This window comes from Sinohyriopsis cumingii, chromosome 8 (assembly GCF_028554795.1).
Source record: "Sinohyriopsis cumingii isolate HCF-2022 chromosome 8, ASM2855479v2, whole genome shotgun sequence".
NCBI lineage: Eukaryota > Metazoa > Mollusca > Bivalvia > Unionida > Unionidae > Sinohyriopsis > Sinohyriopsis cumingii.
In genome coordinates, this window is record NC_142968.1 from 68,565,424 (window position 1) to 68,591,070 (window position 25,647).

The 25,647-nt window shown below is 39.4% G+C and overlaps 1 protein-coding gene across 1 annotated transcript in view; it reads left to right on the forward strand.

The window, feature by feature from the left end:
- Positions 1–3,534: 3,534 nt before the first annotated feature.
- Positions 3,535–25,647, forward strand: part of LOC149793761 (protein AAR2 homolog) — a 38,817-nt gene continuing 16,704 nt past the window's right edge. The window contains exons 1-2 of the mRNA XM_089967747.1: positions 3,535–3,615; positions 6,335–6,515. Coding sequence (XP_089823873.1) covers positions 6,337–6,515 — 179 coding nt within the window. The 5' untranslated portion in view covers positions 3,535–3,615; positions 6,335–6,336. The remainder of the gene's footprint in view (positions 3,616–6,334; positions 6,516–25,647) is intronic.

Consider the following 25,647-nt stretch of genomic DNA (forward strand, 5'->3'; position numbering starts at 1 on the left):
CCCATTTCCATTTATGGACACTTAATTTGTTCTGCTTGTCCAGAAATGTTCCCCGGTACATTTAATTTCTTTTGACATTCACTAATCGCTCATGACATGGCTTAATAATAATAATAATAATAATTACTTTTTTCAGAGGGTAACTGAATTAGTTGCAAATGAGAAACTAATATAGCTTGAGGCCCTCTAATATATACATATAAGATACAAGCTAATAATAATGTTCACACACACAAATACACAGTATATAAAACAACCACAAATGGCATTGTAGAAATGCAAATGAAACAATAGAGGTGGGTGGTATAAGATGTACTTTAATAAGTACAGAATCTTGAATGATCTGATGCACCTAATACACCATTGTGGAAGGAAGAGATGCTTGGGGCTGATTTAATATCATGTGGAATGTTAATCCAAATAAACTCGCATGAAAATTGAAAGGTAGTTTTAAATAGCTCATTTTTAGGCTTGGGTACTTTGAAAATGTACCCTTTTAATGATCTTAGATTTGGGCACCAGTAAATTCCCTTTCCAGGAAAATTTGCTGATTAAGAATTATTTTACATGCCTTTTCCTGGAGTCTGGGATTTATTTTAAACATGTGTGACATTGTTTTTGGGGCTTTTGTGTATTCTACAGTGTAATATCAATCGGGGGAACTATATCTTTCCTGCATTCACCATGTTTAGCAATTGACCATTCAGTTTCATGGGTGAAGAGGGGTCCAGCAGAAATAAATGATTTGAATTATCACTAAGAAAAGATTCTTGTACAATTAAGATATATGTAATAACTTTGGCTTTTTTTTTTGTGAAAAGCAAAATGGTAGCTTGCTAGACTAACAGAAAACTTCAACCTCTACAAATAAAATCATTCTGTTCTGAAGTTCTGTCCAAGTAATTAGCTAGCCTGTGTACTTATGAGACATATGAAGCTGCCATCTACATTGGTCACTACATTTAAAAATGGAAAAGGATTCGGATTTAAAGAAGATTGGCATTTCCAGAACTATGTAATAACTTGAATAAAAGACCAAATGTGGAAATCTGTTGGATTTAAGTTTCCAAGGTAAATTGATGAGGGCGGCATGTTGGGTTACTGGGGATCTGGTACTTGCATTTAACAGGTATCGGACAGATTGAATTCAGTTATTATTGAGGTACTGCAACATAATTCACTCACCAAGATTCTGAAGCATTGTACAGTTGTTAATTCATAATCTGTACAACCACACATACATAGCAAAACATTTCCTAATCATTTTTTGCCTGAGAAATATTCCTGAATTTGGAATTACAACTTGTTGTATGTGCATAGATGTACATGTAAATGAAAACTTCACTGTAAAAGTATGATGTCCACTATCTTGGCTGGCTGAGTGGTCTAAAGTGTTCACCATTACAGATCACTGCCATCTCATTTCTGTCTGAGTCGTAGGCTCAGCCAATGTGGGTATGTAAGAAAACAAGCTTGCCAGCAGCTTCTCGTGGGTTGGTAGTTCTTTCCTGGGTTCTTCCTCCATCATTTATACTGCCTGCCATGTATAGCCTATATTGTGCTGAAAAATGGCATTAAACCTGACAACACCAACAACAACATTATCTTCCCAGCGTGAAATGTGACATGTACAGCTTAACAAATTCACAAAATATGCATTCATTAACTCTTTTCACTCCCAGAGCTAACTGTAAAGGGATTTTTTTAAAAATGTGGTCACATGAGATTTTTTTAAAGCTGTTTCCAACTTTAATACAAGGTGCTGTTAAAATACGGTGGTAGTAGCATTTCCATGTCGGGTGGTTATACTGGATCTGCTATAGGTAAGTCATTTCCTGGGATGTAATCTGACTGGTGTGAGACATAGTATTATGATATTGTGCATGTCCTAGGAAATATGTGGAAATAAAAAGTCAAATGCAGTTAATGTAGCTAATGTGAAATGTAGTCATCAGTATGTGCATATATACAAATCCATTAAAATGTTTAGAACAATGTTGGCGTCATTTTGAGCAAGTTGTGAAGGTTAAAAGCCATTAAATTTTAACACTCCAGCTAATTCATTATCACAGTAAATTGTATTGATAGGAACTTTATTGTTTTTGTGTAAGGCCATTCACCCATGTACAAAATTATACAATGAACAAAATGTATGATCGGGAGTGGACATGTTCACATACATGTGACAGAATATACATAATTACACAATTTGTAAAGTATTTTAATGAAGCTTGAAGACAAAATATATAACTGCTCCAGTTGCCTAGTGGTTAGAGCATCTGCCTCGGATGCAGGATGTCATGCGTTTGAACCCTGGCCAAGTCCTACCAAAGACTTACAAAAATGGTACTAACAGCTGCCTTGCTAGGCGCTTAGCATTAAGAGGTTTGTGTTGGGACTGGTTGGCCTGGTGTCAGGATAATGTGACTAGGTGGGACATCATGCTACATGTCTGCGTCATGATGCCCCAGTGCGACATCACTATAAACTGCTACAATGCAGATATTGTAGCGATATGACTGAAAAATTGTTAAAGCTATGTTAAAAATCTCAATCACACACACATGCACAAAATAAAAAAAAGATCTTTTCTGATTACCCCTTACAAAGTAAATTGTGAATAATTTATTTAGACAAATATTTGTACAAGAGCTTTGGAAGAAACTTGACTTCTGAAGTCGACCATCATTTTTTAAAACAGTAAGATAAGTTTTATCCAGGTTTACAGAAGACCCCATCTTACACAAAAGAGTGCCAGTGTGTTTTGCTGTGTAATTCTAAAATAATATCCAATGTACACTAGTTATCTGCATAAAGTAACATAAACATATTTAGTAATTTATTGTCAACTTAGATTACAATTCCGCCATGTTCATCCATTATTGGTAACAAATCATTTAAAAATAAGGAAAAAAGGAGAGTACTTAAAATACAACCTTGTCTCACTCCAAGCTTTCATTCAAAATATTTACTTAGTTGATCTTTACAGTTGATTTAACACACATACATCCAAATAATCAAATGCCTTTTTATAAAATAAGCTTATAAGCAATATAATCTTCCCTTTTTAATATGTTTGAAATAAAAATAAGTTGGTTTACTGGCTTGAGATTTTACTCAAAAAACAATTCACCGATAGCATTAGAAATAAAATCTGCTGATAATGGCAAAGTATCATTTTACTCATGAATAATTCTATGCAAATATTTTGGGGTAAATATAATAATAAGAAGCACTATATGCATGAGAAATCAATAAATAAATTGGGTTAATTTATATGGATTACTATTTGATATCATTGCTACTTGTCTGACTACACTATGTTACTAGGCACGCGAAAACAGTAATAACTGCTGAAAAATTTCAGGTAGTGTGTACCACTGTTTGTCTTGTAATATTTCACATGGTCCTAGTCAAGTCAGGCTTTTGGTGCGAATGAGACACGATCAGAATGAGTCTGATATTTGGGTCGAATCAATCCGTAATTTAAGGCCGAGCCAGCCACGATCCGTAATCATCCAGCATTCTTGTTTTAGTACAAATCACTCTTCACAAAGAAGGTATTAATTGGTGGCTAATAAAATCAGCTCAACGTTAACATAGTGGAGTGAAAAAGTAAGTAGGCATATTGCACTCATTTAAAATTCTTGATTGTTCATGTCTTTGTAAATTTTTCTGTTTTAAGTAAAGTCGGTGATCGTGAGATATACAATTATTGTTGACAGTAATGTTCGTCACCGTTCAAGTACGTCGATTTAGGCGCAGGCTGAGTCGGACCATTTGAAATATCAAATTTCGTCTTAGTCCTACAAAAGACGCATTGTCCCTATATTTTTGTTTTGGTGGGTACGATCCCCTAAAACAAAAATATCGGGAGAGACGTCTTACGTTGTAGGAATAGTTTCGTCCACAAGGGTTCCTTACGAAGAAAATTGGGACTATCCATCCATGAATCAAGGGATGGGGGGGTGGGGAGGGCTAACCTGTGACAATATAACACAAGGGAAGACACCAGTCCGTACCACCCGGTAGTTCCAATCCTGCTAGTTTGTCCTTATTGCGTCTGTTAATTTCCAGCTTAAGCCAGTCGTAATCACAGTGGTTCGTTACAAAGAAAATTAGGAGTCTAACCTGTAATAATATAACACAAGGGAAGACACGAGTCCGCACCCCTGGGTAGTTCCAACCCTGCTAGTTTATCCCTACTGCGTCAAATTAGAACAACATCGAGTCTGTAGTTCAATGCTAAATACAAACAGACAATATCAAGGAAATAAATGGATTATGTTAAAATATGCATAGTAGCATAGATCATGCTAATTATCAATATCAAAATGTTAAAATATGTTCAGTATCCAAATTTACCAAAATCAATATTAGTTTTTGCCACCAAAATTAAAATGCATCACAATGTACATTAACAATATCTGCTTCGGACTCAAGGTTGTTTTGCTCTAACCTTTCGGTCAGTGGTGAAATCCAAGACTATCCAAATGCAAATGGTACTGCCATACATACCAATTCTTGATCAGACATAAAAATCGGAGAACATTTGTTGCATTTTCTCCAATATGTCACAAACTGCACAAAGTGTGTCAAGCTGTTTTGAAACTGGAACTATTCTTGATTACGGCTGGCATAAGTTGAAAATTAGCAGACACCATTAGGATAAACTAGCAGGGTTGGAACTACCGAGGGGTGCAGACTTGTGTTTTATTGTTACAGGTTAGACTCCTAATTTTCTTTGTAATGAACCCCTGTGGTTCTAATCAAGAATAGTTCAATTTTCAATGCAGTTTGACACACAATAATTGTTTGCTGATTTTGATGTCTGGACAAATAATGGCCCTGGCAGTGCACTTTGCATTCAGATGGTGAAATCCACACACACACACACAAAATTGTTGTTTGTCTAGGCAACATAAACCCTTGGGCCAGAGAGAGAGAGAGAGTTACAAAATGAGATAGTTGAGTATGGGTAACTATTTGCAGGTGGCTTTTATGGTATATTTACAGTACTGACAAAGGGCTGCCACATTGGTAATAGAAATTGCTCAGTTATTATTCCATTTATAACATCATGCTGATTGGAAAGAACATGAGTTTGATCCTTAGGTACACATTTATTATGACATTGGACTGTGTTGATTTGGGTGTACAGGCACAATTTTTGTAAATAACTAGGACATCCACCCTCACAAAGTGAGGAATTCCAAGGGGAAATTTAGGTGTAATATATGTTGTGATGTCCATTAGTGAAATCTCTTTGGTCATATCAACAACAAGCAAAATAGTAACAAACACTATGTTTTAATTTATGATCTTCTGTAATATCAATCATATTAAAGTGGAGTTCTTGATACATCTTTATATTAGTGTTATGATACAATTATACATATGCACAAACACACACACACACACAAAGTTAAAAGGACATAATTTACCTGCTATATTTAATTTTCCTAAGTGTAATAAAATATGAAAAGAAAAGTATTTGTATGAGCTTGCATTCAAGACCAAGCTTTGTTCCATCATTAGAAATTTCAGCATTTATAATCAGATGACTGGATGCTGAAAAGTGATGAAAAATTGTGTAAAGTGAAAAGCAACTTGCAGTACTGAAACTCTGTAATACTATTAGTTTTTGTAAAATTTGAAGGAGTAGTTGCTCAGACTTGTCAAGTGAATTTAGCAGAATCTCTGTGGTCTTATCAACAGCGATATCAATTGAGCACTGATATATCAATTGAACTTGTCCACATAATATTTTTATTTGGTAACATAACTTTATATAGATGAAATAATGTAACCTGCAGATCACTGCACTAGTCCATATCATTGGACAGTCCAGAGAAGACGCATTTTTATAATCAACTTTTAACTTGAGAGAAAAATGGTATGAATACAGTAGATACAGTATCCAATAAATTTACATTTATATATTTTTCTCATGTTTATGCAAGTCAGTATTTAATCTCATTGAAAAAGACAAAGAGCAAACTTATGTCTATTGACACATTTAAAGTGTCTATTGGTAAGTATTAAGTGTGTATTGCTATTAAGTGGCTGTTAGTAGGTATTAAGTGTCTTTTAGTATGTATTAAGTGTCTTTTAGTAAGTATTAAGTGTCTATTGGTAAGGATTAAATGTATTGGTAAGGATTAAGTGTCTGTTGGTAATTATTGTCTATTGGTATAAAGTGTCTATTGGTAAGTATTATGTTTTTATTGGTAAGTATTAAGTATGCAGTTCTGTATTAAGTTTTAGTAAAGTGGATTCATTTTGAATGATTTTGAATTACTTATGTTTTTTTTGAACCTTTTTTCCCCAAGAGAAATGGCTTCTAAAATAGATCCAGAAACTGCAAAGGTGTTGTTTAAGGAAGGAGCAACCCTGCTATTCTTTGATGTCCCAGAAGGCACAGAATTTGGAATTGACTATAACTCTTGGACAGTTGGACCTAATTTTCGAGGAGTTAAGATGATTCCACCAGGGATCCATTTTGTGTATTACAGGTAGTGGAGGGTTATTGGTATTTTATTTATTGATTTACATTTCAGAAAGAATCATAAAACATGATTGAAATTCAATATAACAAAAATTATGCAGTCTTTTTTATTCTAAAAAGTTTTGGGGCAAGTAGCATCAAGATTTTACTTGACAAGAAGAATGTTCAGCTTGTCATGGGTTTCCAGACAATTTATTATTTCATCTCTGATTTGCTTGAATCTTTAGATTAAAAGTATTATCTATTTCTCTGCAAAAACAAAATGTAATCATTTTATTTCTGTGTTTGCATATATATGCTTGTATATCAGTCATTTAGTGTACTGATCGTAAAACCATAGAAGTTTTTTGCAGCTTTTTGTGGTTTGTTAATATTTTGTATTCAAGGACATATTATTGCATGAATCCTCCCAAAATTTAATGAAGGAACCCTTTTAAAAATGAACCAAAATTGTGCACAGTTGATTTACAGTGATGAACGTAATGAAACCTGTAAATTTCATGAATGTTATCAGAGCTCAGTCTGATTATATTGCAGTCCTAGATTTTGTACATCAGCTGACATAAACTTGGTTCTTTTCAAGTACAGTGGGACACTTAAATTTGATTCTCAGGTTATTAAAAATATTTACAAGTCACTCTTAAAAAGGTTGTAGAATGGTGGATATGCAGATTTTAATATTTGGTAGTAACATCTCTGGTACAGTGTAGTGCCATTTTTATAACAACATGTAGATAGCCATTGTGCAGATAATGGAGATAAACAACTAAGTGTTGGATTTATTCATCAAAAGGTTATTTCTCACACCCCTGTCATGAAATATATTTGCAGTGGTCTATTCAGAGAATCTGTTGTAATATAAAACTGTCCCTCTGGACAACCCTTAATAATATGAGTCGTCCCTCTTTGTGAAAATTCTGGAGAAGTCGTACCTTATAACAATATAATTCTAATTTGAAAATCTTGCATCTAAAAGCATTGTAATGGTTGAATGTTGAATAGACATCTAAAAGCATTGTAAAGGGGAAATTTTGCATCGACATCTAACTTGGAAATATGTTCATGATGTGGTACAACTACTTACATATGCCTTGGTGGCACGACTTTGTGACATTGGCATCGATATTCATATTGTCAAAGAGTATCCCCTTTCATGTCATAAAAACTTGAAATGGAGCTAGTTTGATGAACAGGTCTAACCATAAGTATGCAACTTTTGGTTATCAATTCAATAATGAAGGTGGCTGGCATATTAATTTTCAGGATTTCCTTTATGAAAAGAAAATTGGGTCAGTTAAATTTAAAATTAATATGGAAGAATTTGTTTTCGTTTTTGGCATTGATGCACATTCTTTGAAAACATGCTACAAGTTTTATATAATAATTTTTAATGTTATTTATATTGTACTTGTATGTTGTTTTTTTTACTAAGAAGACCCAGTAAAGTTAGAGAATTGGTTTCTATTCATTTTGCCTTTTATGATGCTGCCATTTTTTTGTCTTGCCTATTTAAAAAAAAGGGGAGATATAGCAAGTATGATGTGCTTGTCAGCACAGTGGTAAAGCTGTTTTGCCTAAAATTACTCAGATAGACAAATTGTACTGCAGAATGCTTTTTCTTTATGATATCTTCTCATTTTTAGCTCTACTGGTTGTAGACCACAGGCTGCCCTATTGTCCATCAGCTGTCATCCATCCAACATCTTTCTGTTAGCACAAGTTAGTTGTCGCTACTTCTGTTTTAACTAATTGGAAGTTTGCCATGAATCTTTACACACACACACACACACATTCATCCCACTGGCCAGTTGGTCCCTTTGAAAGTGTAGTTATTCAGACATCCAGTATAGCTGCTACAGTGGCCATTATGACATTTTTTTATTGCTGCTCCTCAATGAACATGTTAACAACATCTTTTTACCAGAAGATTTCTTATGATGTCTATTTGGTCCCAAATTAAATGAGTGCTGAACTCGCATCCAGTATGGCAACCATGACAGCCATTTTGAAAATAATGTTATTGTTACTCCTCCTGAAAGGGAATTCATATCAGCATCTGGTTTTCACTGGGACACTTTTTGTGTTGTCTAGTCAGTCTCAAATGAAAATGATGCTGATCTGACTTCTAGTATCACTGCCACAGTGGCCATCTTGAAAAATCTTAAAATTGCTTTTCCTTGATGGATGGTCATATTGGTGTTGGGTTTTCACCAGAATACTTATGATACCTAGTTGGTTATAAACGAAAATGATGTTGATTTGACCCCTATCATGGATGCCATGGGGGAATTTAAAAAAGTTTGGTTAGCTACTCTTTCTAGATGGATAGTCATATATTTAGTTGGTCCGAAATGAAAATGGTGCTGATCTGATGGCCACTATGCACCATGGGAATTATCTTAAAAATCTGACTGGATGGTCATATTCAGATGGCATTTTCACCAAAAGACTTGTAATGCTGTTAAGTTGGTCCAGAATGAAAATGGTGATGATCTGACATCCAATATGGCCACCATGCACAATGGGAGTCATCTTAATCTTGTTATTCAGATAGCGTTCACATAAAAAGACTTATAATGCTGTTAAATTGGTCGAGAATGAAAACAGTACCAATCTTTCATCCAATATGGCTGTCACAGTAACTACTTTGAACTCTATTAATGCTAAACAGTCTCATTTAATTTCAACACTAGTCTCCCTGAATAAAATTAAGAAATGGTTTGTCATGAATTGTTGCAGATTTTTTTCTGACTAGTGCAATGTCTGTCCCATTGAGCTACTCTTGTTCTGTATTTTGATTGGTTGAAACACCAGGTGCTGCCTTCTTATGCGCACATCTGAGGGTGATAAACAATTTCAGAGACTAACCTGACACAGTTAGTCCAAATGTTTGTGGTCATTTGATCTGCCCATGATGTCAGTGACAGGGTGGGGTCAGAGATTGTCTATGCAGTCATACATGAGTATACTTTACACAGCACCCGTAAATGATGAGGTGTTTATTTTCAGGTGTAGTTTTGTTTGCCTATTTATCATTCATTCAGTCTGCTTCTCAAATGAAAATTTTTTTTGGAAAATTTGGATGAGAGGGAAAAGAACAAAATTATTTGTGAACATTTATTTTTTAATTTCTTTCTTATTCATTTATACATCTATTTTTCAGATTACATTAATAACACTGGACAACAAATTTTTACAAAAGTCATGTTACTGAAATAAAATTAGTCAATTTTTATCAATTTTTATGTGCTGAACACGAATATGACAGTCAAATTGCAAAATTGGCTCTAGTTTTTTTGTAATCTGCAAGAAATTAATGTTTGCATAACGAAATGCATTCCAATAGTAAAAGGTCAACTGTAATAGCCTACCTATAAAAAATCAAGTCATTGACTACATCTTAGATTTCTTCGCCTGTCTCTTGTACAGCTGTTCGGGAGCATCTCTGAGGAGTGTCCAGCAGTAGTCAGCCAGCATTGTAGTGGACCATTTTCCCTGGTATCTTTGTTCCATTGTTGCGATATCTTGATGAAAACGTTCGCCGTGTTCATCACTAACAATACCACAGTTGCTAGGAAAGAAATCCAAATGGGAATGAAGGAAGTGAATCTTTAGAGACATATTGCAGCCAAGTTTCTTATACTTCATCAACATGTCTTCTACTAGTTCCTTGTAGTTTTCTGCCCTAACATTTCCGAGGAAGTTTGTAGAAACTAGGCAAAAAGCATTCCATGCTTGTTTCGCGTCACCTTCCAGCAAGTTGTTGAACCGGTCATCTTTGAAAAGCTCTTGAATCTGAGGACCCACAAAAACTCCCTCTTTAATCTTTGCTTCGCTGAGTCGAGGGAATTTTTCATGCAGGTATCGGAATGCTGGCAAAGTCCGGTCAATGGCTTTCACGAAGTTCTTCATCAAACCTAGTTTGATGTGAAGGGGTGGTAGCAAGATTTTCTGAGCCTCAACCAGAGCTGGGTGTTGGATATTCTTCTCTCCAATGGCTACATTCTGCCTGTGAGTCCATTCCTTCCTCATGTAGTGCATTTCCCTTGCTCGGCTATCCCACTCGCATAAGAAACACATGTATTTTGTATATCCTTGCTGCAGTCCCATTAAAAGGGCAACTACCTTCAAATCACCACAGAGGTGCCAGCTGTACTTGTTATACTCAATGGAATTCAGTAGCTGCCTTAAGTTATCGTATGTCTCTTTCATGTGGACAGCATACGCTACTGGAATAGATGGAAGAATGTTTCCATTGTGCAAAAGCACAGCCTTGAGACTCAGTTTCGAAGAGTCCACAAATAGTCTCCATTCTTGTGGGTCATGAGTGATTTTTAAAGCATTCATGAGGCCCTCAATATCGGAACAGAATATCAGATTACTTTCCTTTCTGAAGAAAGGCTCCAATTGCTGGTGGCGCTTTCGATATGCAGTAATTGTGACATCTTCTTCTAGAAGATTCCATTGTTGGAGTCTTGATCCTAGCAATTCTGCCTTGTTCTTTGATAAGTCCAAATCACGAATCAGGTCATTTAGTTCTTCCTGTGTTATTCTGTGTGGGGTTGATGATGCACCACAGTGAAAATCTGGATCACTGCATGCTGATGGACCAGGAGAAGAACAGGTCGACTCACCTTTGTCTTCGTCAGATGAATCAAGAGAATATTCTGCTGGAGGTTCTGGAATAGGAAGTCCCTCACCATGTGGAACTGGTCTCAATGCAGACGGAATGTTTGGGTAGACTATTCTCGACTTCTTTCGCTTCGTTATTCCGCCGGAAAGAGGAGGAACCAAGCAGAAGTAACAGTCATTTAGGTGGTTGCTTGGCTCTCTCCACACCATTGGGACTGCAAACGGCATTGATGACCTTTTGCAATTCAACCACTGTGAAAGCTGTGTTGTACATGTAGCACAGCATATATGCGGAGCCCAAGGCTTGTCTTGGTCACCAACCTTGCATCCGAAGTAAAGATGATATGCCTTCTTCACTTGAGAATTTCTTCTGGTTGGCAAATGTCACTTCCCCACAAATATAGCAAAAATTGTCCGCGGTATTAACACACTTTCGAGGCATTACTGTTCTTTATTGTACGTAAATGGATAAAATAATAAGTTTTATGTAACAGTAGCTTGAACTGTCTCGCACAACGTCTAAAATATTTTAAATGCTGTACCTATCTGATTGGGCTTTATATAGTACACTGCTTACGTCAGCTTCAGCAGCCACCTGGCATTAGTATAATAGGCCTACACATGTATAGTACACTGCTGACGTCAACTTACTTCAGCAGCCGCATGGCATTAGTATTGCATTGCATCAGAAAATGATGCAATCAACTGTGGATGATGTGAGCATGATGGTATTATGCAATGTTACATCATTATTCCGGATGTTGCTGCAGTCCTACTGGAGAAATTTACACAGTGAAACATAGAAAATGAGGTATATGAATATCTTCAAAACGAGAGCCAATACAAATTTTTCACGGTTATATTCGTGTTCGGCACACCAAAATACTACAGATTAGGGCCTTTTCAAGTCAGTAATGATTTCACTGTTGACCAGTGTAATTGTTGTATAATATACCAGTGATCTATTTTTTGTTGTATATATTATTATTATTAAGCTGATGCTGTTTTATTTACTTCAGACTTTATCAAGTGTGGACCTAATATTACAAAATACTTGATATTTTTAATATCACAAAAACAAAAGTTCTGTTGGAAATCAGAAGTTATATTAAATAAATCTGTCTTATGATTCTTTTAGCAGCAGGGGGGGCGAATCCGACATTTTGTCCAATCGTCATTTGGCTTAATTAATACTTTCTGCAACTCAACGATCCGGTGTCGTCAGCGCCTGGTAAAAAAAAAACGACGTCGTCGTCGAGGGGATCGTCCGGACGTCATTTGGTTTAATTAATACCTTCTGCGCGCCGATCCCAGCGTCGTCAGCGTCCGGTAAACACATCGACGACCGCGTCGATGTCATCGCCCCCCCTGCTGCTATGATCTTACAAACAGAGTGATCACTAACTCCTCCTCTTGCAGATCAATTAGGTTATTTGACTGATCGGTAATTCTAAAATTAATTCTCGTTAAAAACCGATTATGGCATCGCATATAGACCGGATTAATCGGACTCTCAATGATCAAAAATCCCGGAGGGGCTGTTGGTGAAAACGAATAAAGGATATACCCCTGTTGAGCTTGATTTGATTGCTTGGTATCCACCTGGTAACTCCCTTCGATAACATCACACACCAGATTGATTGCTATCACCGATGCAATATTTACGTTGTATGGAGCAATATGCCTACCACCATCTCCGTTATCGTATCTGAGGATAGTTGATGGGGGGGGGGGGCGTCCGCGGGTGGATTCTTAGGCCATCCTAGTATGGTTCTTATTGAACTGTTATAAATATCAACCATATACCCCGGTGTGCTTATTTCAATCGTCGACGATAACGTCGGTTCATGAACCGTAATAGCGATTTTTGATTCTTTTCCTGTGATCGATTTTATCCTGCGTTGAAATTCCTTATTGATTTGTTCTATTTGGTATGACCCAGTTGGTATTGTAACCTCATTCCAGTCTGGGGTCCCATCGGGCTTATTTGTCCATGCAAAAACCAGCGAGTTATTAGGTTGTTGTCCGTTAAATGCGTCCGCTCGGATATTAGGCCAACTGTGATATACTCGCAATTTTGCCAGCGCTATTTCCTTCACTGGAACCGGCGACGGGAAGTTCACACTGAATTCTGGCTTCGTTGACGTTATCGATATCATATTTGTTTGTACCGGAGTGGTGTTCTCCGCGATCCGTTGAAGCAACTGAAACCCTTCGGGGTTCAGCGACATTATTATTATTCGTTGTTTTTAGTGTCTAATTTCAACAACCAGGTGGTTCCGGCTTCCAGTTGAAAATCCTCGATTTTTGACATCGCGGAGCTATACAACTGGACCATCGTGGAGAATTCAACATCGGATACGAACAAATTATCAATCGATAACGAGATCAACCCGGATAATTTCGAGTACGCGTCGGATACTATTTGATGTTTTACTGTATACTCGTTGAGTTTTTTCTGAAAACACGATGATATCTTTTTAGTGATTGCGTTGGCGACTCCAGCAATTGTTGTCATCGCGGAGACAGCGATTGGAACAGCGATCGGGGCTATCGTGGTCACCGTGGATAAAATAACACCGGCGCCAGCTACTATACCCGACACCGAGTACACGACCGCGTCGATGGTGGTTATTTTTCTGCGGTATTTTTTTATTTTTGCGCGGTATTGTTCGGAAAGCGTTTTCAAATTCGCGGAGAATTCTTTTGCGGTATCGAATCGATATTGATGTGACGTCGGTGATACCTCTGATTCAATTACCCTGGTGGTCATTTTATTCTAAAAGAGCTAGTGTTTTTAATTACTTAGATTCGCTACAAATTCCATATACCATGTGATGTTTGCCCGGGCTAAATTTCCATCAACGGCATAAATTGTAAACTGTTCAGTTGCGTTCTTGTCTATAATTGTTGATATTGTATTGTTAAACCCGGATGAACTCGACGATAATATATTAAACTGCATCATTGAAACCAGTGTCAATCGATAAATGCCCTTAACAGTTGCGGTAGTATTTACTGTATTCTGTGTAGGAGTCCAATCGAATGATCCATGCCGAATTGTGTATACTGTGTTGATGATGTTCTCATGAGGGATTTTTATTTTTTCGAATTGCTCTGCTACTCTCGGTAGTCCGTCTTTAATCGCTTCAACATCAGTTCCGATTATTTCTATTCTCCGCAAATTCGCGTCTATATTATTCTTGTTCGCTGCAACCCTAGTAATGAGTATATCTATTTCCTGTATATGCGCGTCCACATTTTTTTTGTTCGCTGCAACCTTAGTAATGAGTGTATCTATTTCCCGTGTATGCGCGTCCACATCTTTTTTGTTCGCTGCAACCTTAGTAATGAGTGTATCTATTTCCCGTGTATGCGCGTCCACATCTTTTTTGTTCGCTGCAACCTTAGTAATGAGTGTATCTATTTCCCGTGTATGCGCGTCCACATCTTTTTTGTTCGCTGCAACATCAGTTTTGACTGTTTCTATTCTCCATTCATGCGCGTCTATATTATTCTTGTTCGCCACAATATCAGTTTTGATCGTTCCTATTCTCTGTTCATGCACGTCTATACCTTTTTTATTCGCTACAATATCAGTTTTGATCGTTTCTATTTCCCCTGTATGCGCGTCTATATTTCTTTTGTTCGCTGCAACATCAAGTTCGATTGTTTCTATTTCCCCTGTATGCGCGTCTATATTCCTTTTGTTCGCTGCAACATCAGTTTTGATTGTTTTTATTTCCTGTCCATACACGTCTATATTTCTTTTGCTCGTTGCAACATCAGTTTTGATCGTTCCTATTTCCCCTCTATACACGTCTACACCCCTTTTGTTCGCTTCAATATCAGCTCTGATTGTCATTATGTCCTGTGTATGCGCGTCTATATTCCTTTTGTTCGCTACAATATCAGTTTTGATCGTTCCTATTTCCCCTGTATGCGAGTCTACATTATTTATGATCGTTGCAACATTAGCGCCGATTATTTCTATTTCCCGTTCATGCACGTCTACACTCCCTTTGTTCGCTGCAACATCAGTTTTGATTGTTTTTATTTCCTGTCCATACGCAGTGATATCATTTATAGTTGTTGTGATTTCATCCAGCTTGGTATTTTTTTTACCAAAGAATTTATCAAAGTTGTCATCGATCCTGTTAACATTTTTTCGTAACGTGTAAAATTGGCCCGACAGCGTTGTAAACTCCGAAATAGTATTTTTTATTGTTGCAAGATTCGGTTCGGTTACCGTCGGGGTCCCGAAAAAACTAGCGGTAGTGAGTTGTATATCGGTGACAGATTTTTTCACCTCGGTGACAGATTTTTTCACCTGCGCGTCAAGTTCGGTCACCGATCTATTCAACCTTATAAAACCGTCTTTGACTAATGTTATCGTCGACAGATGTTCACCCGGCTTGAGTCGTCCGTCGCTGGTATACAGCGCGATAGTGTCCTCGGCGGCATCACGCCGTCGTGTTAAAACGTCATCCAGCGACACATTACTGGATTTCAATTTACCCTGGCGGTCTTGAAATACAACTATTTCACCTGGGTCAACACTTGTTAAATTCAACGTATCAGCGATTTCATCCTCGATTAGTTTTTTTATGTCATCGGTGGCGGGCGTTTCCGTGGATCCTTTCAGCGCCGAAATAGGTCGTCCCCAAATATCAATCATCGTTATTGTAAAAAAAAAACAGCGTTTCTAATTAACCCGCCGGGCCTCTACGACCCCACTAGTGTATTCGTTTACAACCACATGAGGTGGTTTTCGCGATGATGAAATCGCCGCGAGTACGTTCAGTACCTCACGGCCACATATCGGTGGGTCACTTAATCGCTGTGTTGGCAGCGTGGAATAAAAAACCCGGGCTGAACACGTCCGGATATACCGCATAAACTCGTTCGGCGGGGCTAACCCGTATGAATCAAAATAGACGATCGCACGCGGATCAATCGCGTATGCAACCCAATGAGTTCCCGCTCCGGAGGACCCATCGAGGTTAATTATGCCGGTTTCAGTATTCCTTGGTGCCGCCGGTAATTGATCCCTCATAAAAACACCCCTGAAGTTTTTTTATCGCTAGCGCGTTTGCGGCGTCTATTAAATCAAAATTAGACATGGGGGTCATTGACCCCCGGGTCAATAAACGGTTCCCGGTAGTCTTAGACCCTTTCCCGAGTACCATGAATACGGGGTTCCCGGTAGTCTTAGACCCTTTCCGGCTACGGGTCGTTTTTTTTTATAGCCTTTCCCGGTTACCTTCTTCAATGCCATCCCCGCCGCGGTACCAACGGCTCCTAACGCAGCCGCCTTAGCCACTGCTGGTGCGGCCGCGGCAATCAATGCCGGAATCGCAGCTAACAGCGGAAATATCCCACCGGTCTTTTCCATGTTTTTAATCGCTGCGGCCGAGAAATCTACCTGAACACCCTTTTTATTTTTCATCGCATTATTGAAATGTTTTATTTGACGCGCCGTCAACGATATCTTATGATTACCACCTGCCATCTGCGACGGCTTCAGCGTTATTGTGGTCCCGCATTGTTTAGCCGACTTTGATCGTAATTTTTTGACTTGACCATCAGTCAACTCTACACTGACGACACTATACGACATTTTATTGTAAACGCGTTTGTGCTTTCAATTACATGTTTTCCACTGGTGCATCAACGATTCTCATTCGTCCACCAACACCTTCCAACAGCATTGATTTATGGCTGAGAATGACAGCAACCGCTCTATAATTAACACCAGCCGGGGCTATACGAGCTCGGAAGTGTATATCAACGACGGATTGCCTCGTTAAATCAAGATGTTCCAACGAAAAATAATAAATCGGATACAGCTTTTTAAAATCAAATTGTGATATTTGCAAACCAGTGTCGACGTTTTGATCACGACCCATATATGACAGCAATCGATGATACACACGTGCGATATGGTTGTCGCCGTAATTAAGCTGTATATCCTCGGATGGTTCCTGTTGTCCGTTTATTCTCAGCGAAACATCCCTGACTCCTAATTGATCAAATATCATATGGCTGCGTTCTTGACTGCCCAATCGTTCCCTATTCTGTAGCGCAACAAATATATGACGCGGGGCTAAAACACCCTGTTTTGATGCCAGGTGCCATGTAAACGTATCGGCGACGTTATCCTCTTTAGCATCAGTTGTTACCGCTAGCCAACTCAACAACGATTTCCCTCCCTGTTCCATAAATGCTAACAATCGTGCTTCCGTGGTAAATGATGGAGTCAGCACCGGCATCCACAATGCCATTTTAGTTAAAACGACTTTACCGGCAGCGACGCCAGCAGCATGCCATATTGCATTGTTATCATCGCCCCTTCGCGTTAGCGCAATTGTATGCTTGGCCCCATAGATAACCCTCCTGACATTTCTGCAGAATCCAAATATGTGATGGAGTGGAATCGCGCATGAAAACTGCCGGCGTGGTCTTTTTAGCATTAACATTCGTGCTGCGAATCCCATATTGTAATTATCGTTAAGACTTTTTATAACAGTGAAATTAGCGCCTGGTTTTGCTCTGCGATCTGGATTGGTTGCTTCATCCTGGTCAACTGTGGTATTTTCTTTTATTAGCACGTTAACGTACTGAAAATGATCAGCGTTATCGGCGGAGTCCTTCGCAAACATCATAGATGGGCCCGCCGATCTCGCATAATCGTCCGAGTATCTCGCTAACCCAATTATCGTCGTTGCAACATCAACCTCGCGTTCTATTGATTCAATTTCTCGCCCGTCAATAAGATATCTGGCGCTCTCAAATAACGCCATGATACCGTTGTTGACGAAACCAACTCGAACATGATCGTCATCTGCGTATGGTGCATTATCGGCGGCATTTGTCACGAGTTCTCCCTCAATTTCGATAAACGCTTCACACGGCAGAAAATATTTACTGGTATCTTGGACTTGAAGTTCAATTCGCGATCGTAGGTCGGGTTGCGCTGCATAATAAGAATAATATTGATAATCACGGACAGAATCATCCCTGCGCACTGGGGCATCCATATCAAACGCGGGATCAGCGGTTCGCGCAAACATTTTATTATTTATCATGTTGATGTTTTCAATTGCGATTTTTTCGTCGTAAATTCTTTGAATTCTGTTTAAGACCACTCCCCCGCTATTGTGTTTATGGGCGCGTTGGTGGATGACTGAGCCGCCAACGACGCTAGTTTTTCTTCCACGGCGTTATTTATTACTTTACTGACATTTGCAGGCATCACCGTCGTTGATGGCATCACCGGTGGTTTCTGTTTTTTTCTCCTCACCAACGACATTAGTTTGTCCTTTGCTGCAGAAAGCGCCTTTCCGGCAACATCTCCAATAGCGCTGATTCCCTTATCACGAATAACATCAATAGCCTTCATTCCTAATTGTTTGGCTAACGGCGCTACTTTTGGAGCCATTCTTGTAAATAACCCCGCAATGGTGCTACCGAGACCGTCTCCATAGTACGCGCGGTAAACAGGCAATCGCGAGTTTACCACGTAGACGAGTACTGGTTTATCGTGGTTGTAGTGTATGATCATCTTTATTATAAAAACACCGGTTTTTCAATTAGTGATTGTGATCACCAGTGATTGATCCCCCCCCCCACCGCCGTGTGGAAAACCGGAATAAATTTTATCAAAATTTCCTTGGGTTTTTACCCTCGATAAAAATCCGGTTTTTTTCCGGTTTTTTCTTGATTTCTAGTCATTTTTGGTCATTTTTTGTTGCCTATAGTCGTTTTTTTTCGATTTTTCAGCAAAAACATCGATTTTCTCTAAATGATTTCCTGGGGTTTTTGCCCTCAAAAAATGGCAAAAAACAGTCAAAAAATGGCAAAAAACAGTCAAAAAATGGCAAAAAATGGCAAAAAACGGTCAGAATTAACAAAACGATAATTTTTTTAATCATCCACGAGTTCGTCTATGAGCGTTCGATACGCACTAATGTCCATGATACCGCCCGTAAATAACCGCTTGCAAATATCAGCGGCCTCATTGATTATTTCCGGAGAGTTATTTCCGGCTCGTTTTCCTCCGATTAGTACCTCTAGCCGTGATATATCACTGAGAACACTGTTAGGACAGGTAACGCCGTAGGATTCTTTACCAACAGAGTATCCTTTTCCTTTTTTTGGTATTCTACTTTTTACTTTATTGTGGAATATTATATATTTATTATCACTGCGTGGTAATACTTTTTCATATATACTCACTAAATACACCATTCTTGTCCAATCCCTTAACGACTTTATATTTTTCTCGTAGCCGCTATTGATATGCTTATCTCGTGAATTCTTAGCAAAATTGTTGGCGGCAAAATCAATTAATTCTTCATCTTCATCGCTGAAGGCCCTGATTTGATCTATTGTGCTCTTCTTGAGTATATTCCTCTCCTCTTTTTCTTCCGATGTTTCTTCCGATGTTTCTTCCGGTATTTCTTCTTCTGGTTCTCTTGCGGTGGCGCCTAGTTCTTCCTCGTCGGCCATTGTAACATAAGGTTCTTGTGGTTCGGTTATAGCGAGTGGTGGTGACCTCCGTGTTGTGCAGCCGCTAGTGTTTCTAAAGACCTTTTTGTTTGTTCGGTCTGAGCCGCTATCTTTTCAAGCGCATCGAGGACGGGTACAGTTGCCGCCGTAACATCTTTGGTCGCTTTAGTTACCGGGGCAAAGAGTTGTTCGCTTCCAACAGTAAAATCGGTTTGTAGTTGCTGCCGCGTTTGAAGTTGCTCTCGGACCCTGTCTCGTAACGGTATGAACTTTTTAAGCGCTGCTAGCCGCTCTCTGGCTAGCCGAGTAGTAAGTGATTCGCCTACCATTATTGCAATTGCGAAGCAATTTCTAATTTCTCGCCGGAGTTTTCGTCTATAATCCTTCTAATGTTTTTGATCTTACTAGAAATCTCCCGGCGTCGTTCATAAACACGTCCGAGTTTTTTTCGTATTATTTCAACGGCAGTAAATAGTCCAATGAATGCATTTGCGTCATTGTGGTACAAGTTTTCATTAATCGTATGTTGTAATTGTTTTATAAAAAAGTACTCGCGGGCTAGGGTAAAACGCCCCCGTTTCGACTGTTCGTTAATAATCTCATAATCGGATAATATTTTTTCACTGTCGAGACCATCAGATAATTCAATTCCTTGATTTTTTAATTTTGAAATCTCGGCTAATATATTATTGATGTCTTCGATATTCATTATTCTTATAGAACATCTTGTTTTTAAATAAAAAAAAATGAAACCCCCGTGTATCAATTCCGAAGGTGTTTAATAATTCGTTTTCTTCCGGAATGGACAATTTATTGTCATGGCGACTTCGTCAGCGCCATAGGCGCCGGTGACTTCGTCACTCGCTGATATTTACATATGAAAATCGAATTCTATGCCCGGTCTTTTTTGAGATTGCTGTTTGATATACTCGTTCTGCTACTTTTCGTATTGAGGCGATACAAATGTCAAAGTATCTACTGGCTTCATTCATCGACTGAAATATTTTTTCCTCGTGAGTTGTTGTATCAAATGACTTTACGGGTTTTGCTTTCTTTGGGTATTTACCGGTTTGGCCTTTTTTGGTATTTTGACTCTGCGAGACAGCTTGCAAGTTTGTAAGAGAATTATCAGTCTTATTATTATTAATATGATCAATCACAAGTCCATTTTCGATTAATCCGTTGAATACCTCAAATACCGCCCTATGAACATGGTACTTCTTCTTTCCGGCACCAAACATCAGATACCCCTGATTACTTACGGTACCAACCGGCTTCTTCAGTTTGCGGTTTCTAACAATGCCGTCGCGAGATGCCTCGTAATTGACGAGCACAGGATGCGGCTGAAATTCTTGGTCCATTTATATAATAATACTATTTGTCTAATTTATTATTTGGTTTAATTATAAATCTTTCAACGTAGTCTTGGGGGGTTTTGATGACGAAGTCAGCGGTGGGGTCAATGACGGCGTTTTTTATTCGTTTGTCATAATAGCGTTTTAGTTCCCTGTATCGCTTTTCGCCACAATTGATACACAACTGCGATTTTCCTCTTACACCGACGTGGCAAACCAAGCACGGGAGGGGGCCAAGAGAACCATTACGAACGCTTTGTAAATGATACCCGCAGAATTCGCCTCTACATGATTTATTGCACGGGGTTGTCGACCCAATCATCAACCATTTGCAGTGATTCATTATACTATATTCTTTCATTTAAATACTTGTTTTAATTATATGGATGAGTTCGAGAGATTAGCAGCAATTAAGCCCTGGAAAAATATTAAGTTCAATCTCGATAGAGTCCTCAAGGACGCACCAAAAGCGTTAATAAACGATAGAACCCTGTTGAGTAAAATACGCGATTGTATCGATGAATTCAAGCGTGATGGTGCATCTCATAGTTGGTCAACATTTCGAATTGATGGCGTTGTTGATGCTACCATGAACGACAACCGCGCAGCAACGATAATATCACAACTTGACGGTAAAAAGTATTTCTTCAGAGTAAAATTCATTGTCCGGGTGGAATCAGGTAATTGGATCATACGTGATAAATTTGAACCGGTTCTCAGCGACAAGAAAACAGTCACTGTTAGCCGCGACTCCAAGCCGGGGCTGTTAACCGGAGTTGACAGACCATACTATGAACGAGCGTATCCTGAAACAGCAGTTGTTTATGGAATATACCCGTTAAATAAGAAACCTAATATCGGAAAACTAGCGCCGATGAAACAGTCAACGGGGATAAATTGTGTAGCAGAATGAGTAATAGAGCATTTTACGAATGCATGTCGAGGAAACAAATTGACTGATTTACGACGTAGCAAAATCAACCAGTGGGAACTAACCGTAAAAGAGCGTGGAGCAACCATCAGCGACATAGCGAGATTAGAAACGTCGTTGAGATTTCCAATAACCGTTACAACGATAACCGGTGAAGTATTATACGAATCGAAGTACAAATCAAATGGAGCCCCAATCAAAATTATTGATCATAACGAACACGCATGGACGCCCGCGATTACAGTGTTTCCACGGGATAGAACAGTAAAGTATATACCCGAAGAATTTTTAGGAGAAGAATTCTCCCGGGATGGTTTTCTCGCGGAGAGGAAACTATTTGATGCTATCGCTTATTTGTGTAAAAACGACCCTGTATCAGTGTGGTTACTTCGCAGCGCTGATACCTTTGATCAGTTTGTAAGACCAAACGGTGAATTATATCGCACTGAAGCATTTCACAACAGGATGAAAAAAACCGCCATGGAATTTGAAGAGCATGATGAACAACTGCTAACAAATTGTTTTACGATTCCATCGGTTGCGGCTCATGTTGCAGCGAGGAAAAATGCGTGGAGTCCAACACGCAAGGAATTTCTACCGGATGTACAATCCAGTTGTTTGGAATACTATCACGGTGGACTATGGAACACTGAATACAACCGCGACGCTATGATTTCCGTTGATATGGTTGCCTGTTATCCAGCGAGTTTTCTCGGGTATGGATCCGCCGCTGAGTATTTCAAACGATTTGGACACCCCAGTCATGAAATGACTCGTGTTGCTATTAATGGACCACTGCCTGATTTTGATTTAACCGGATTCGCTCGCGTAGTATCATTTGAGTTCGCGGCAGGACTCCATCGCTGTTGCTATATTTGGATCGGTAGACACATGGCTGAAAAGAAGTGGTTGCCAATAGCGCTGCTACGGTATATGATTGATTGTAAAATGCTAGTTTCGTTGATTGTCAGTGACGCGATTATATCATATCGGGCGCAGACTGAAGTCTGGTTACCAGAACCAGAGCGTCTAGATAGCATAATTGACGAATCCAGAAAACACATCGATGCCGACGAGGAATATATCGTCGAATGGTCCAGGAGGATATTCAACCAACGAAACCACGAGGCAAAAGATCTCGGTAGAAGAATAATCGGTAAGTTCACACAAGGTGGAAAAAACTGCGACTACAAACGATATTGCTCACGGCTGATTATAGATGACGCAGAATATGATTTCGTAATCAAGGACGCAGTGGCGAAAAATAGATACGTGAACTGCGAAACAGCTTTCTTGTCCAATGGAACAAGGTTGGGTACAGTTGTTACCTACAGCGATGGAGACAGCCTGGCATACCCGCATTTGAGGGCGTCTATGCTGGGTTATGCCGCTATCAATTTATTCTCGATGATAAATAGATTCCCCGACACCGCGGTTAGAGTAGCCGTTGATTCATTTTATGTTGACGTAGCGTATAAGGAAAACGTAGCCGGGTTTACTAGTCCGGACGAGAGTTGGGGTACATGGAGAATTAAAAATGAAATACGACGCGATTATTCCCCGTCAGCAGATGTCACCGTTGAGAACAATTACCTACGCGGCGATAAATTATCGGAATGGTCTAATGCACCACCGTGTTCTGATCCAATTTGTAGACACAAGACGGTTTATTTAAGCGGCTGTGGCGGGTCAGGAAAGACGACTCGGGCAATTGAATTATTTCGAACGCGGGCAAGTATAATCGTGCTTACACCGACCCATAGACTAGCGCGAGAGATAAAACAACGAAATGTTGACGCCATTACTTATCACAGCTTTTTTCGATACAGCGGCGGCGAGTGGACTCCTGATCGAATGGGGGAAAAATTTATTCCTGGGGTTATCATTTGGGATGAGATATGTACTGTTTCGTTAGATACTTTACGAATGTTTCTTGATTGGTTGCTGCTCGCGAATACAGCGGTAATCATGTGTGGGGATCATGGCCAACCACCACCATTTGTCGGCGAGGGTCCACATGATTGGTTAAAGGGTTTTGTGGACTATTATGAAGAAACCGATACTGATTACCGAGCACTTGATGAACAACTGCGCGGGGTTAAAAAATTAATCAGATTACAGCCGGATAGAATTCAGTGTGAAATAATCCGCGAGGTGATTCCGGAAACGCCGTTAAATGAATTCTGGGAAACATGGAGACCAAACGATTTAATTGTGGCGAGTAGAAAGATAGTCAGGGACACACTTCAGCGGAAGTTGTTTACGTTGCATAAGGAAAAGTTTCCAACGCGTCCAGTGCCGTTATGTTATAGACCCGCGGATACACGGCGGCAGAACATTGAAGTTGAAATTCCAGGCCGGACAGAAAAACAAATTCTCGTGCTGAATGATATCGTGCTCATTGATATCAGCGTCGTCGAGGATGCGCTACGTGCTGATAAATCCCCGTGGACGCTAGGATACGCAACAACAATACATTCCTCGCAGGGACTAACCATCACGGACACAATTGTTTGGATAGTTGATAATCGCATCGAATGGTCCAATCTAGTCTATCTTGCGGTGTCCCGAGTACGGAGGATAAATCAGCTTCGAAGAATTGTTATTGACGGAGTCAGTGACGGAGTCACCATCGATGCAAGCGTCATTGATAGAAAACTCTCGGGTTACCGCCAACAGGATAAAAAAAAACAGCGGCGTTTTGATATTGATGCCGAATTAATAATTGCGTTACGACAACAACAGAATAATCACTGCGCGAGTTGTAATTGTATAATGAGTTGGCGTTATTCGGATAAAGACGCCCGCCAATTTACCGTGGACAGGATCGATAATAGTCTCGGTCATGTCAAAAACAATGTGAGGTTGACCTGTCTCGAGTGCAATAGACGCAACGGCGCTAGTTAAGACCACGCGGGGGTAATTGAGTATCGTCAGGTATCACTTGTAGTTGCTCGCGTGTAAACCCCCGCTGTGGGGCAGTTGAATCCAGTCTATAGATCGGTGGTCTATCAGTTGATCGTGTTATCGTTGATATGTTATGTGTGGTAACACTCCAGATAGGATCAGTAGCTCTTTTTTTACCGCCTTCAAGCTCTCCTGGTTCATATAGATATCTCACGGTGACATCGCCGAGAATCGGCTTGGAAACGCTATCTATTTTTGATCTTCCGGGTATATACTCGTATTTAATCGCGTCGCTGGGCTTCATGTTGATTGCTCGGGTAATCTCATTATTTAACGCGGCAATTACGCCTGGCAACCTTTTGACCCATTCACGAGATCGTTTTTCTTGGATGAATTCCTTCGCGTATTGATATCCAAATAACCGTTCAGCAAGAGTCCGGTTGAATCGTTCAACAATTGCCTGATCACGATGTAGCACAGTATGACCTCGTCGTACCGCGACGCTATGATGTTTCAGTGTTGATAAAACAGCGCCGCGAAATTCACTACCAGGATCAACTTGTAATAGATTTGGCCAGCGCAGAGGACCTCTTCGATAAATCCGCTCAAACGCATCGGCTACTTCAGTTGCCGACTTTGTTTTCAACGGCTCCGCTTGTTTATATCGACCCGCAACATCAACTACGGTTAGCGCGTATTTGTAACCGTTGTCATGCGGCAGAAATAGTATATCAGTCTGATGAACTTCATTAGGTACGCTGACATCAAAGCGCGAGAAGTTGATTTGTTTAGGCGGTGGTAGA